Here is a 16,398-nt window from a genome sequence, read left to right as displayed (position 1 = left end):
ATGTTACAGGAGCTGCATGAAGCCTTGGCCCCTAGTCAGAGCTTGAGAAGAGATTCTGTCGCAGCTCATCCACATTCCTATACCTTCTTACAAAGAAGCAGGAGGCTCTGTCTTTCACATGTTATTCTTCTACAAGAATGGAGGTAAATTCTTGGTTTCCTAAGCACTCTATAGACCCAACTGTTCTCAGTTTTTCCATCTCTCTGTAGCAAATATTTCTCATTCAGTAGCAAGCTTGTCTTATAAAATTAAACAAGCGTCAAAATAATAACATATTACTAGCTGTCATCTTTTAAAGCACCTATTCTATATCACACCCTATGCTAGACACTTTATATTTTTATTAGATATCTTAGCAACTCTATGAGATAGATTATATTGTTTGGAAGAAGTAAGATTCAGGGTCAACTGGTAGTCTAGTAGTTAAGGCAACTGGATCTCACATGGCCAATTGTGCATTTGACTCCTAGATGGGGCGACTTGAAAAAGACTCCAGGCTTGTGACTGGCAGGTGGTTAAGGCGCTGGATTCCCACTTGGCTGACTGTGGTTCAAGTCCCACACCTGACAACTTGCTTTCTTGCTTTCCCCCCTCTCTCTGGTCAAATTAAAAAATAATAATAATAACAATAACAAATAGAATTAAATAATTTTTAAACCACTCAAGGTGTACACACACATATGTATGTCCAAAATCCTGAAAGAAGGAAGAAATGGAAAAGGAATTGTAGCATGACTATCCCCCCATGGAGAAGGGTGCTTTCTCATTTTATCTTTGTCTCTCTCCAGTCAGTGCATGTATGTGCCTCTAACAATTTTTTTTTTAGAAAGCAGAAACAGTAAGATTCAGAAAGGTTAAATGACTTTCCCAAGGTTACACAGATAATAGATAACCTGTCAATTAATAGAATTCAATCCTAAATCTCTCCCAATCCCAAACTGGAGAGGTTGGACTTTGAAATTTCTTAGACATAAATAGATGAACCCTTTCATCTTTACCTATTCTGGGTCGCAGAAATGGAGCCCTCTTTAAGGCACATTTAAATAATTCTTAGTTTTAGTTTTTACATTTCATTGGAGAAACTCAGATCTTTTCAGGTTAAAAGTTAGTTTACATTTAAGTCTTATCAGATTGTACCTTTTGCATTACAGAGCAGATCTCTATATCAGTGCTCAAACCTTAGGGTTACTAAGGGATCATGGTAAACTACAGATTCTGACTTAGTACATCTGGGCAGGCATGGGATTCTGCATTTCTAAGAGGCTCTCATATGTTCCTTTGAGTAGCAAGGGTTTTGATCCATGACTTAAAGTTGGGAAGTCATCAGATTTACCTGGAGACCCTTGAAAAATACTCACTTTTGGTGGCTGCAAACTCCCAAATTTCTAACAGAAGTTCTAGGGTAAGGCCAGGAAATTGTTTTGTTTTTGAAAAAAAATCCCAGCTTTTTTTTTTTTTGAGAGTTTTTTTTCTTTGCTCTAGGGCGCGTTCGCAAGAAATCACCCCCCAGGGGGGATGGCCACACCACAATCCCTTCTCCTCCATTCTCCTTTCGGGATCTTGGGCACGCATGCACATGTGCCCGGCGTGAGTTTTAAGCCACCGGGTCCGGGACACGAACCGCGGTCAACTACGTGGGAGTCCAGCGACATAGCCATTACGTTAACTGCTGGTCCCTCCCAGCTTATTTTTAATAATCAGTTTGGGAGTCACTCACTGATCTAGAAACTAATGTGTATTCATGATCCATACAACACAAATATGTAAATGTAGTTAATTTTGCTTGAGTTAATGTTTTGCAAGCTGTCTGGTTAGGGGTCATTTGTTTAAAAGGATAAGAAAAAACCCAGTCACGGGACCAGCAGGTGGCATAATAATTACGTCACTACAACGTACATAGTCAACTGCGGTTCAAGTCCCAGTCTCAGCAGCTTAAACAGATCAGGTGCGTGTGTGTGCATGCCCAAAATCCCAAGAGGAGACTAGAAGAGAAAGGATTGCAGTGTAACCATCCCCCTGGATAGTGATTTCTCACTTTGTCTCCCTATCTCTTTGGCGAGTGCATGCATCCTATAGCAAAAATCTCTTTAAAAAAAAAAGAGTGTGGGGACCAGCAGTTAGCATAATGGCTATGTCGCTGGACTCCCATGTAGTCGACCGTGGTTCGAGTCCCGGACCTGGTGGCTTAAACTCATGCCAGGTGCATGTGCGTGCATGCCCAAGATCCCAAGAGGAGAATGGAGGAGGAGGAGGGATTGCGGCATGGCCTCTTGGGGGGTGATTTCTTGCTTTCTGTCTCTTTGGCAAGTGCCCACACCCTATAGCAAAAAAACCTCTCCAAAAAAAAGAAAAAAAAAAAAAAAGAAAGAGTGGGCCGGCAGGTGGTTGGGGTGCTGGACTCCCACATGGCTGACCACGGTTCAAGTCCTGGACCTGGTGGCTTGTTTTGTTGCTTTCTCTCTCTCTCACTGACCCTCTCTGATCAGTTTCAAATAAATAAATAAAGTTAAATAAAATAATTATTAAAGAAAGAAAGAAACCCACTCACATTTATTGGAAGGACTAGTTCACATATTCCAAGAGCCAGAGTTGTCCCTGGATTTCACAAGGAAATGAAATAAGAAATTGCAAAGGCACCAGGAACCATGCTTCCTGCTTCCTGTCTAATGCTTTTTCTTTAAGGAGCAGCTTCGATAAAATATGGCCATTTCCACAAGCCAGTTCCATTTTACTGAGAGAATTTGAATGGCTCAGTCTAATTGAGCCTTTGGACTAGTTTTCCCTGAGCCAAAAGGTTCCTCCTAAGACTGTACCGTGATCTGAGATTCTGAGCTTATACCAAATAAACAGCTACAGTGCCGTATCCTTACAAGGATGTATGGACCTCCAACGTAGTTGAGCAGGTACCCTAGAAAAGTAGCTACTTCAAGTGTTTACTAGCTTGGCGTTGCCAGGACAAGATTATAAAATGACATAAGATAAATTTTCTGCTCTTAGAATTGGGAGTTGTTAGCTTAATAGGGAAGACAGACAAGTAAATATTTTAAATATGTTTGATAGGCTCTTAATGATAGAAGGATACGGAGTCCTCAAGAGGAAGCTTGAGTTAGCCTGGATATTTAGAGAATGTTGTTGGAGGATGTATCTGAACTTAATGATGAAAGATACGTGTCTATTAGTCAGGTAAATAAAAGAGTAGCATTGAATACCATGAGTACATTTCATTGAAGAATCTTGCATGTATAATATAAAAGCGTGGGCACACACACACACTCTATGTGACTCTCAAGTTACTAGGTCTGGGACTCAAACTGTGATCAGCTATCCACCTGCTGGCCCCGGCAGAATAATTATAAGTAGTTATTTCTTAAGTATAAAATGCACAGCAGAATGTAAAGCTAGAGAGATAGTAAAGGTTAGATTAAGGAGAGTCTTAATACTGTGCCCTGGCAGGAACAGAGGTTTAAGTCAAATAAAGCCACTGGATTTTTTTCCCCCTTTTTTTGCTATACGCTCACTGTAGAGAGACAGAGACAGCAAAGAAAAGTGAGAAATCATCCATTGGGGGAATGGCCACATCGCATTCAGGTCTCCTCCACTCACCTTTTGGGACTTGGGCACATATACACATGCACTTGGAGTGATTTTCAAGCTGGGACTTGAACCACATGTTTGGCCATGTGAGATCCAGCCACTTTAACCTTCAAACCACTTGCTGTCCCCCTGCATATTTTTAACTTAGAGACTGATGTGAGAGAATTTCCATTTTGTAGGAAGACAACTCTGCTTATAATATAGAGAATAATTTTGATGGTGGCCTTGCCTGAAGGGACAAAGACCAATTGTAGTTGCCCGGGAGAGGAGTTAATGAGTAAGAATGCAGAGAAAGGAGACAGCTTTAGGAATATTTGATTTCTCTGTTTCCCTCTCTGTCTCTCTCTCTCTTTCTCTCTCTGGAGAACTTTAAAAAAGAAAGAAAGAAAGAAAGAAATATGTAGGTGGTAGATTTGGTGAAACCATCAGATTATCAGATGATGGGAATGAGGGAGAAGGTATAATCTAGGCTAAAATCCAGGCTTGGGTGATGGCGGATAGTGGTGGCATTAAAGAAATTAGCAATTTGAGGAGGGAGGTGATTTAAACTTAATTCAGACACTCTGAGTTTAAAATGTCTTTGAGACACATCAGCAATGTGCCAGTTAGGCATGAGATCTGCTGCCCTTAGTTATTGTTAGGGCTGACATTAGGAATTTGCAAATGGTTGCCTTGCCTTCGTCACCTCCTTTTTTTTCTTTCTTTCTTTCCCCTTCCTTAGTGTCTGGCACTCTTGTTCTAGCTACTCTACTTTTTATATTTTAAACTTAAGACACCTAGTTTTTTCTTTCATAGACCTTCTGTGCCAGTAATAGGTATGTTTATACAAATGTTTGATAGGGTTTGGCTTCAGCATGAGCATGGCTGAAAGGATTTTATGTGAATTTACTAGGCCATAAAGGTACACAAGGGCAAAGAGTACTGATGAATGAATGAATGAGAAATGGACCATTGAATCATGTGAGGAGTTTAATAATAGGCTCTATCAGACATGCTGTTTCTCTAAGACGGACTGTTTTTTTTCCCTTAGAGCATTTCTCTGAGTCGAATATTGGAAGTTGAAAAAGGTTTAACTCAGTAAAGTAGAGGAAAGCATTTCAGGCAGTGGCAGCAACATGTGCAAAGGCAAGAAGGCATAGAGCAGAATGGCGTGTATGATAGAGATAAGTGGTCATTCTAATAATATTGATTGGAGTGTTTAATAGTGACTATGATGTGTTCTTGGATTGTGTTTTGTTTACAAGTTTCTATGCATGAGTAAGTAAGGATTTGATATATAAAATATGCCCTAACCAGGGTCAGCAGATGGCATAATGGTTATGTTGTTGGACTCTCACATGGCCGACCACAGTTTGAGTTCCAGACCTAGCAGCTTGAAACTCAAGCCAGGTGCATGTGTGCCCAAGATTGAACAGAGGAAAAAGGATTGCGGCATGGTTATCCTTCCTAGGAAGTAATTTCTCACCTTCCTTCTGTTTCTCTTTCTTTCTTCCACCCTGGCAAGTGCACACATAAAGAAAAAAAAGAAAAGAAAAGAAATCTCTAAAAAAATATATATGTCCCCAGCCAGCAGAAAACTGTTTTGGAGACCAGCAGATGGCGTAATGGTTACAGTGCTGTAGTTGAGCACAATTCAAGTCCTGGACCCGGTGGCTTAAAACTCGTTGGGTGTATGTGTGTATACATGCCCAAGATCCCAAGAGGAGAATGGAGAAGAAGGGGGACCAACAGTTAGCGTAATGGCTATGTCGCTGGACTCCCACGTAGTCAACCACGGTTCGAGTCCCAGACCCAGTGGCTTAAACTCACGCCGGGCGCGTGTGCGTGCATGCCCAAGATCCCAAAAGGAGAATGGAGGAGAAGGGATTGCGGCATAACCATCCCCCCGGGGATGATTTCCCACTTTCTGTCTCTGTCTGTCTGGTGAGCGCACGTGCCCTATAAGCAAAAACCTCTCAAAAAAAAACAAAAAACAAACTTTGTTTTGGCCTGACTCTTTGTAGCTATAGCTAGGTCTCTTTGAAACTTGTGAATCCCAGGCAAAATTTACTACTTCCTATTCTTCATATAGCATATTCTATATATCTATAACACGTTATAGTTACTTAATTCAATGTTTCATTTGACTAGTAGCCCTGATGGTGCCTTGACTAATTTGTAGGGTTTAGTATGTGGTAGACATTAACTAAATGTTTGACAGATAATTGAACAAATAAATATTTGTATGCAGTACATGAAATGGAAGTTTTTTTCAGCTTCTGTATCCCTTTTCTGTAGCTGTTTGTAGTGGATGTCCAGACAAGCCAGATCACCAAGATCCCCATTCTGAAAGACCGGGAGCCTGGAGGTGTGACCCAGCAGGGCTGTGGTATCCATGCCATCGAGCTGAATCCCTCTAGAACACTGTTAGCCACAGGAGGAGACAACCCCAACAGTCTTGCCATCTACCGACTGCCTACACTAGACCCTGTGTGTGTGGGAGATGTAAGTTTTCCCAGTAATTACAGTTAGCAGTAGGTAGTTTTTAAACAGGGCCCGGTAGGTAACTCTCTCCCACCTGGGAGAGAGTAGTTTCTTCTAGATTTCTTCTGACTCTAAGGACATGGAGGTGAAGTGTGGGGATGAAAGTATTGGGATAGTGACTGATGGGAATATCAGAATTGTTGACAGAGGGTGTATTTTGATAAAGAGGCAAGCAGCACACATTAGGCCAACAGCAGTGGGTTGCTGGTTGAATCCACAGTGTCCACATTTCTCTTCTCCCTGCTCATAGTCAGCAGAGTTTATTAAATCATTCATTCATCAACCATTTATTGAGTTTTCTATAGCCAGTCATTGTTTTAGATGTTGAGGACACAGCAGCCCTCTTAAAGCCTGCATTCTAGTGAAGGATAAAATACAAACCAACAAATATTTGCCAGTAATATGACAGAGTGTGATAAGTACCATGGATTAGAGTAAAATCAGGCTAGAGGGTTAGCAAGTGGGTTGGAGAATGCTATTTCAAGGAATTATCAGAGAAAGCCTCATTGATAAGAGGACATTTGAGCAGGGAGACTTAAAAGAAATAAAGGTACTAGTAATGTAGCTGTTTGTAGGAAAAAATCCCAGATAGAAGATAGGAGCCCAAAATAAGACACCAGAGGTAGAAGACCAGAGCTATGTGTCTGCTCAACACTTTTATTACCCATAATGGTGCCAAATTCATTCTAGCTCTGAGCTTCTCAAGACAGAAGGTAAAGATTATAGAATCATGCCTTATGGGTTGAGATCACTAGAAACCGGAGTTACAATATTGACAAGCTTATTTTTAGTCAGAGTTGTTATGTTTTTCAGAAGAGTTCATTGCAATCCTTATTTCACTAATTTCTTTTTTGTTTTCGTCCCTGTTCCTGTCACTGCTCTCCAAGGATGGACATAAGGACTGGATCTTTTCCATTGCATGGATCAGTGATACTATGGCAGTGTCTGGTAAAATTGTCTTTTTATAGGGAGCTTTTGTTGTGGTAGGGAGGTAGAGAGGTTGAAAATGGATAGTACAGGACCAGCAGGTGGCATGGAGATTAAAGTGCTGGATCCCACATGGCCGACTGCAGTTCGAGTCCTATACCTAGCTGCTTGAAAATCACACCAGGCACGTGTGTGCGTGTCCAAAATCCCAAGATGAGACTAGAAGAGAAGGGACTGAGGTGTGGCCATACTCCCCTTGGGGGTGATTTCCTTCTCTCTCTCTCTCTCTCACACACACACACATATACCATCTCTGGTGGAGCACATATACCCTATAGCAAAAACTAAAAAAAAAAAAAAAAAAAATTATGAAGAAGAAAGAAAAGGAAAGGAAAAAAAAGAAAAGAGATGGTAGTGTGATAGTAAATAGTCCAGTAAACAGAAAAACCATTGGCCAGGACCAGGAGATACCGTTTCCAACACTGGATCTTTCAGTGACTAACCGTGTAACTAAGGATAAGTTATTTCCCTTATATTTTCCTGATTAGCAAACTGGAAGCACTGGCACACTTCATTTAATATTCATACCCACTTTGTTCCCAAAATCAGATGTAGTAACATATTAGCCATGTTTTTGTGGGGCTTTATTGAGGTAATAATGGTGAAAGTGTTTTGGAAAAGAAAGCTGGTATGCTCGCCGTTAGAAACAATTATTGAGCCAGCTGGTGGCATGGAGGTTGGGCCAGCTGGATCCCACATGGCTTATTGTGAAGTTCAAGTCCCAGATCTAGTGACTTGAGAAACTCAGTGGGTGTGGGTGCATGCTTGTCCAAAATCCCGAAAGGAGAATGAAGAAAGGATTGTGGCATGGCCACCACCACCCCGGGGGGAAGGTGCTTTCTCACTTTCTCTGTCCCACTTGCTTGCTTAAGTTGGCTCTCTAGCGAGCATACACTCCCTATAGCAATTTTTTTTTTTTGAGAGGTTTTTCCTATAGGGCGCGTGCGCTCGCCAGACAGACAGAGAGAGACATAGAGACAGAAAGCGAGAAATCACCCCCCAGAGGGGATGGTCACGCCACAATCCCTTCTCCTCCATTCTCCTCTCGGGATCTTGGGCATGCACGCACACTTGCACGGTATGAGTTTTAAGCCACTGGGTCCAGGACGCGAACCACGGTCGACTACGTGGGAGTCCAGCAACATAGCCATTATGCTAACTGCTGGTTCCCTCCCTATAGCAAATTAAAAAAAGAAAAGAAGCAATTATTACTCTTTGTACAACTGTGTAGCATTAAATTTCTTGTTGATAAAGGCTATACAAGATTATGGGAACAGCCAAAGAAATCATGAATATAAAGAAATTCACCTTAGGGCCAGTTCAGTGGGGACAGCCTAGACCAAACTTCAGCACGTAGGATTCACAAACAACTAGCCTAAAAACACCTTTCTTGGCTTTTGTGGGAATGTCTCATGGAGGATTGAATATACCTGACATTTGTGGTCTCCCTGCCCTACAGGCTCACGCGATGGTTCTATGGGACTCTGGGAGGTAACAGATGATGTGTTGACCAAAAGTGATGCAATGCACAATGTTTCACGGGTCCCCGTGTATGCTCACATTACCCACAAAGCCTTAAAGGACATCCCCAAGGAGGATACAAACCCTGACAACTGCAAGGTCCGGGCTTTGGCTTTCAACAATAAGAACAAGGTATGAACTAACTAAGGAATCCCTGAAGCCTATTCCTCTTGGCTTATTTCTTGAGACATACACTCCTTTTTCCACTACTCAAGTCAGTGCTTGTTACATAGCTTGGTTTTGAGCCCACAGAGCACCTGTTCAAGGCCAAAGGATACTGGTGAGAAATCAGAGCTGAGGTTATGGCTATGTATGAATCCTGCCCTTCAAAAGATAGCTGAAATATTTGAGTATTCCATGTTTGTGGGCTACCTTCATAGAATTTCCCCCGGACTCTCTTGATTTGACTGTCACTTGCATATGCCCTTTCCAGTGCTCTATTTTGGGCATGATTTTCATACTTGCCTCTGAGAACACTTTCTTCCCCCTTTGGAATTGAGTTTTTTCTTATTCTTTTCCTCCTTTGCTTTCACATTGCCACCAAGTCTCACCTAATCATTGAGTCATATCCAAGGCTGAGGTTTTGAGTGTGTGTATATATTAATAGACTAGAATCAGAAAATGATAAAGGTGTCTCTAAACTCTGAGTCAGACCACAGTTTGTAGGGTAATTCCCTCAGTCTCTTATCTCCCATCGATATCTATGGCCTACAGGTAGATTCATCTTTCCCAGGTAAGCTCCTCTGCTTATAGAAACTTCACACTAAGACTTGTGAAAAGGTCTTCTGTATGCTCTGCTCTAACTATCCAACAGGATGTTCTAGAAATTGCTTTATAAAGACTTTCTGAAATATGGGAGCCTGTGTTATTGCTGAAAGTATGGACTTGCTTCTTGGTTTCACTCTAGAAATTTAGTACGCTATCTAACTGTGTTCCTGAGAGCAAGGTGTTAGACTGACAGTTACTGTCACCCCTGCTGGAATCCTCATGGGATAGGTTGAAATAAAAAGAAGATCGGACCTCAGGAGTCTTCCCTGCCTGTTGTTGTCCATGAATTGCTACAGATGGTAAGGTAACTTGTTTTCATTGCTGTTGTAGGAATTGGGAGCAGTATCTTTGGATGGCTACTTTCATCTCTGGAAGGCTGAAAATACATTGTCTAAGGTGGGATGAACATGACTTAGTGGTTCTATCTAAGAAGTTACCCTATGGTTAAAATACTGTAATTCTTCCTGAGCCATTTCATTGTTTTCTAAAACACCAATTCTCCAAAGATTGTATGGTGCATTAAATTCTGAATCTGGTGCACCTCTCTTGAAGGAAAGTTTTTTATTTTTTAAGCCAGAGGCCGTATGTACTCACCAGAGAGAGAAGGGGAGAAAGCACACCCCTTCTCCATTTCTCTGTTCTGCCAGGATTTGGGCATACATTCACATATGCCTGGCATGTTTTTCAAGCCTCCAGGGATGGGATTTAAACTATGCAGTTGGCCATGTGGGATCAATGTCTTTTAAACACTAGGCCAGCTCTTTTCCTTCTACTTCTGATTATTTAATTACAGATTTCCTCTTCTCATCTATCCTCATCAGCACCTAGATCTCCTTACTTAGGGGTGTTATTTCCTTAATTAGGACTTGTATTTATCTCTGACTTTTATAAGTCTATGTATGAGGGAAGCCCACAGAGGTGGGAGTCCAAGAACAGTGCCCTTGCCTTATGCTGTGGTGATACCATGAGTGCATCTCTGCTCTCTCTGCTTTCAGCTCCTCTCCACCAAACTGCCCTACTGCCGTGAGAATGTGTGTCTGGCCTATGGTAGTGAGTGGTCAGTGTATGCTGTGGGCTCCCAAGCCCATGTCTCCTTCTTGGATCCACGTCAGCCATCATACAACGTCAAGTCTGTCTGCTCCAGGGAGCGAGGCAGTGGTAAGAGTCCCAGTGTGTCTCTCAGGCTTACGACCACATTGTGAATGTTTTTGTTGTTGTTACAGGGTGTGTGTGTTCACCAGAGACACAGACAGAGAGAGAGAACATGAGAAAACGCCCTGCAGGGTGGGGGCAGGGGTTGGCCATAAGGCAGTCCCTTCTCCATTCTCCTCTTGGGGTTTAGGGCACATATGCACAGGCACCTGATGTGTTTTTCCGGCCTTGAACTGCACAGTCAGCCTTGTAGGAATCCAGCTGTCTTAACCACCAGGCTATTTCCTGGGCCACTGATGAATTTCGACCTTCAGTATCTGTTGTTTTCCCAAAATAAGAGTGATCTGTATGGAACAGTGGAAGTGTTTGGTAACATTAGAGGGAAGCTTAAATATCTGTGTTAGGGTAGCATTGTTTCAAATCCCACAGATGAGTGTGGGGCCACAGAAACCATTGGTCGAAACCACCAACCAGGATGTTAGTGATATCCATGTTCTTTCAGAGCCCTACTTTTTAATCTTCTGGTAGTTTTTTGCTGGGGTCCCTGCCTGCACTAAAATTCAGTTTATGCCAAGGGATGGCATGATGTGGAATTTATGAAGTGCCTGAGGAAACTTTTGGGGGTTCAGTAGTTTATAATGGTGATGTTGTAGATTATACATGAATCAAAACTTCAAATTGTTACTTTAAATATATATGTGGTAGATCCCACATAGTTGACTGTATGATTAGAGTCCTGGACCTGACTGCGTAAAAACCTGTGTACACGCCCAAAGTCCTGAGAGGAGAATTGAGAAGGGATTGCTGTGCGGCCATCCATCCCGAGGGTGCTTTCTAACTTTTTTTCTTCTCTCTCTCTCTGTCTCTGTGTCACTGTCTCTCTGATAAATGCATACATCCTATAGCAGAATTACAGTATATACATGTATATATGCACACACAATATGTTATGATCCTTATACCTCAATAAAGCTGGAGAAAATGAGTTTTGTTCTGACCACAGTGAATTATGCTTTAGCCTCTGACACTTTATAGCATATTGTCTGTAAGAACAACTTTGTTCTTCTAACATGTCATTTCATCCTACCAAGAACCCTGGGGAAAGCAGGTAGGAAAAGATAGTGTTAACTTCATTTTACAGATAAAACTGAGACCCAGAATAGTTTAATAACTTGCCCAGCATCACACAGTTTCATAGAATAGCCAGGGGCCAGAATCCAGATCATCCAACTTAATAAAATGTTTTCGGTTTTTGTTTTTTAATCTCATTTCATCCCCTTTCTTGTGCAAAAACGTGGCTGTTATCCCAAGAGTCCTTTTAGGATTTTAGCACTTGAGCCTGTTTCTTTCAAGCAAGAGTTTTTCATGTACAAGTATTCATATACCTTTTGTTTTGTTTGGCCAGAAGGCGTGTGTATTTCCAGAGAGAAAGACAAAGAGGGAGAAGCCACCTTGCAGGGAGGATGATCATGCAGCATTCCTTTCCCCTCCATTGTGCCATCTTGTCGGGATTTGGGGCACGCTCACACATGCCCCTGGCATGGTTTTCAAGCCAGTGGGACTAAGACTTGAACCACATGATTGACTATGTGGGATCTGGCTCCCTAAACCACCAGGCCATGAGGTCATCTCTATTTATTTTTAATTATAGTTAAGATACTTTTTTTAGGTTTTTGTCATGGGGCACATGTGCTTGCTAGAGAGAGACAGAGTCAGTGAGAGGGAAAGTGAGAAATCACTTTCGGAAAAGATGGCCACACCGCAGTCCATTCTTCTCCTGGGATCTTGGACACACATGCCTGCTATATGTATGCTTTTATTTTTTCTTTTATTGAAGAGGTTTTTTGTTTGTTTGTTTGTTTGGTTTTTGTTTTTTTTTTTTGCTATAGGATGCGTCTGCTTGTCAGAAAGACAGACAGAGACAGAGACAGAAAGCAAGAAATCACTCCCCAGGGGGGATGGCCATGCTGCAATTCCTTTTCCATTTTCCTCGGGATCTTGGGCACACACGCACACGTGCCCAGCATGAGTTTAAGCCACCGGGTCTGGGACTCGAACAGTGGTCGACTACATGGGAGTCCAGCAACATAGCCATTATGTTAACTGCTGATCCCATGTATGCTTTTTTTTTTTAAGAGGTTTTTACCTTAGGGCATGTGTGCTCTCTTGAGAGAGAGAGACAGAGACAATGAGAGATAAAGTGAGAAATCACCCCGCACCTCCCCTCCCCCCCCGTGGGGATGGCCATGCCACAATCCCTAATCCTCCATTCTCCATCTGGGATCTTGGGCACAGACGCATATGCACCTGGCATGAGTTTCAAGCTACCAGGTCTAGGACTCAAACTACGGTTCGTCATATGAAAGTCCAGCAACACAACCACTACTTCATCTGCTGGCCCCTGGTGTGATTTTTTTTAAAGAATTATTTATTTCATTTTTGTTTATTTCTTTATTTTAATTTGATCAGAGAGAGACGGGGGCAGGAGGGCGTGAGAAAGCAAGCCACCAGGTCCAGGACTCAACCACAATCAGCCATGTGGGAGTGTCCAATGCCCCAACCACCACACCACCTGCCATTTTCCCTGATGTGATTTTTAAACCTCCAGGTCTGGGACTCAAACCACAGTTGGCCATGTGGGAGTCTGGCACCTTAACCACTATGCCACCTGCTGGACACAAGATGTTCACATTTTAGAACGGAGGATAATGCATATAATGAGAGTAGTAGGGAAATGAATAAATAATTGAAATCGTATGTTCAATGAAAAGTTTTAAGAGATTCTGGTTATTATAAATGAGAGTAGTTTTCCTACCTAATGCGGACATACTGATTCCACAGATTTTTTTAATTTCCTCTATGTACCAAGAGACATCTTCTTACGCATATATAATCCACGGGTGCAACAGATGTATCTTCTGTGACCCAAAGTGATTAGGTGACTTGTCTTTTATTTTTAATAATTACTTATTTTGGGACCAGCAGGTGGCATGATGGTTGGGGCACTGGACTCCCAAATGGTCGGCTGCAGTTTGAGTCTCAGACCTGCTGGCTTGCTTCCTCACCTTTTCTTTCCCTCTCGCTCTCTGGCCAGATTAAAAAATAATAAATAAAATGAACAATTTTTTTGAGAGGTTATTGGTATAGAATGTGTGCATGTGCTCACCAGAAAGACAGAGACAGACAGAAAGCGAGAAATCACCCCCCAGGGGTGATGGCCACGCCGCAGTCCCTTCTCCATTCTCCTCTCAGGACCTTGGGCATGCAGGTGCACACACACTTGGTGTGAGTTTAAGCCACTGGTTCTGGGACTTGAACCGTGATCAACTACATGGGAGTCCAGCAACATAGCCATTACACCAACTACTGGTCCCAAAATAAACATTTTTTTTTTAAAAAAAGAAATTGTTTATTCTGTTACTTATTTTTTTAAAATTTGACCTGAGAGAGAGAAAGGGAAAAAATAATAAAATAATTCTTATTTTTAAAAATAATTGTTTGTTTTATTTGTTAGTATTTATTTTTTAATTTGGCCAGAGAGAGAAAGAAAGGGAGAGTGAGAAAGCAAGCTGCTAGGTTCAGGACTTAAAAAACGTGGTTGGCCTTGTGGGAATCCAGCATCTTAACCACGGTATCATTTGCCAGCCTCAAGGTGACTAGTCTTAAATTTACACTGTGGGCAAGAGAGATAATCTTCCTTTGGGTGCTTAAGTTCTGGGGTTTTTGCCACCCTGATAACACACTTAATAAGGAAGTTCTTATTTTGGTTTTTTTGGAGAGGTTTTTGCTATAGGGCACGTGCGCTCGCCAGACAGACAGAGACAGAGAGACAGAAAGCGAGAAATCACCCCCCAGGGGGGATGGCCACACCACAATCCCTTCTCCATTCTCCTCTCAGGATCTTGGGCACGCATGCACACGCACCCAGCGTGAGTTTAAGCCACCGGGTCTTGGACTCAAACTGCAGTCGACTAACGTGGGAGTCCAGAGACATAGGCATTATGCTAACTGCTGGTCCCAGGAAGTCTTTATTGATGTAATGATTTGTGAGTGTGAAAATTCTTCTAAGTTGCAGTTAGGTTGAAAACATAATGGAGAAGAGCTTAGTTATGAGAGATGACACCAGAGGAAGCCAAGGAAGTTGCAGGAACACTTACGGTCTTCGGTCAAAAGCATTTTGGGCAAAATCAGGAATCTGGCATTTCTTCAAGGCTGTGAAGAGTTCCTATTAGTAGGGATGGGCAGTGTGACATTAGGATTCTCTTTGCTTTTGTGTGATCTATGCTTGCCATTGGGTTCACACTGTCTGATACTTGGGAGTTCAATGCAAACATAGTGTTGGAGAAATTCTAGCTAGCCGCCTTCCAAACACATACCTTCCCTCATTGTCCTTTACTTTTTTTTATTCCAGGGATCCGGTCAGTGAGCTTCTATGAGCACATCATCACTGTGGGCACAGGGCAGGGCTCCCTGCTGTTCTATGACATCCGAGCTCAGAGATTTCTGGAGGAGAGGCTCTCAGCATGTTATGGGTCCAAGCCCAGGCTAGCAGGGGAGAATCTGAAACTAACCACTGGCAAAGGCTGGCTGGTGAGTAAGCCCCCCCATCTGAGATAGTTGCTGAACAGTGACAGAAAAGCCATTCTCTGTCTACCTACCCACTCCCACCCCAGCTGACAACCTCCTACCCACACTTTTTTACCTAATAAGAGACACTTTGGAGAGCAGAGAAAGGTGCTTTCACTTGATTGCGTTCTCTCTCTTCTTTCTTGTGTGTGTGTGTGCATGTGGTATTTTAGACAGGATCTTGCTGTTTTGCAGTCCTCTTGCCTCAGTCTCCCAAATAGCTGGAATTGGAAGCAACGTGCCTGGCTTTTAGGGTGGACCAGGAATCGAACTTGAGCCTCCAGGTAGCCTCAGTCTGCCAAGCAGCAGCATCCAGTGCATATACTGTGGTTGGGTCCTGGTTTTGCTTTTAGGTCTATATACTGCCAGTAGGAAAACTGAGGCCCAGTAAAACACATTGATTGACCTAGGATTTACCTTCAGGTAATAATAGAGCAAAGTGAGGTTCCCAGTTCCCAGGAGGACCAACCTCTGACATCAGGTTATAGGTACAGGACCTTTTGGTCTTTCTTTTTTTCTTTTTTTAATAATTCATTAATTTTATTCATTGTCATTATTTTATTCTTTTTTTTTTTTTTTTTTAAGTTGACCAATGAGAGACAGAGAGGGGGGAAAGTGAGAAAGCAAGCTGCCAGGTCTGGGACTCAAATCATGGTCAGCCATGGGAGAGTCCAGCTGTCTTAACCACCATGCCACTTGCCAGCCCCCAGGACCTTTTACTCTAAAGGAGACCAGAAAACATTCTCGTCTCTTCCTCCCTTTTTCTGCCCTGTTGCCCAGAGGTACTAACTTAAGTCTCTTTCTCTTCCCATAGAATCATGATGAAACCTGGAGGAATTACTTTTCGGACATTGATTTCTTCCCCAATGCTGTTTACACCCACTGCTACGACTCGTCCGGAACGAAACTCTTTGTGGCAGGAGGTCCCCTCCCTTCAGGGCTCCATGGAAACTATGCTGGCCTCTGGAGTTAATGACAGCTGCTCTCTCCCCAAATGCAGGATTTACACTAACTTCCATCCACAGTTTCCTTGTTTTTTCTTTTGATTTTTCCTTCCAGTTGTGTGAGGCTCTCATATTCTAGTGGGAACACCAGAGTCCGCCTATGGTTTAGGCACCTATAGGAAGAAGCTCTGTACAGAAATCTGAAGAGTTGTGGGTTTGTTCCCTCCCCCTTTTGGTAATCAGATTTTTATTGTCTTTTTTTTTTTTTTTTTTTTTTTTTTTG

At 42.4% G+C, this 16,398-nt stretch overlaps 1 protein-coding gene across 2 annotated transcripts in view; it reads left to right on the top strand.

Annotated features, from left to right (window-relative positions):
- DCAF12 (DDB1 and CUL4 associated factor 12) overlaps window positions 1–16,189 on the top strand; it is a 36,033-nt gene extending 19,844 nt beyond the window's left edge. For both annotated transcript variants that reach the window (XM_014585796.2, XM_006143114.3), the window contains 7 exons: window positions 5,872–6,078; window positions 7,005–7,065; window positions 8,564–8,757; window positions 9,724–9,789; window positions 10,389–10,551; window positions 14,957–15,135; window positions 15,986–16,189. In XM_014585796.2, the coding sequence (XP_014441282.1) occupies window positions 5,872–6,078; window positions 7,005–7,065; window positions 8,564–8,757; window positions 9,724–9,789; window positions 10,389–10,551; window positions 14,957–15,135; window positions 15,986–16,144 (1,029 nt within the window). In that variant the 3' untranslated portion in view covers window positions 16,145–16,189. The remainder of the gene's footprint in view (window positions 1–5,871; window positions 6,079–7,004; window positions 7,066–8,563; window positions 8,758–9,723; window positions 9,790–10,388; window positions 10,552–14,956; window positions 15,136–15,985) is intronic.
- Window positions 16,190–16,398: the final 209 nt, after the last annotated feature.

The sequence above is a fragment of the Tupaia chinensis genome, unplaced genomic scaffold (assembly GCF_000334495.1).
Source record: "Tupaia chinensis unplaced genomic scaffold, TupChi_1.0 Scaffold000093_1, whole genome shotgun sequence".
NCBI lineage: Eukaryota > Metazoa > Chordata > Mammalia > Scandentia > Tupaiidae > Tupaia > Tupaia belangeri.
Note: the sequence above shows the minus strand (reverse complement) of the source record. Positions and strands in the feature narration are given on the sequence as shown.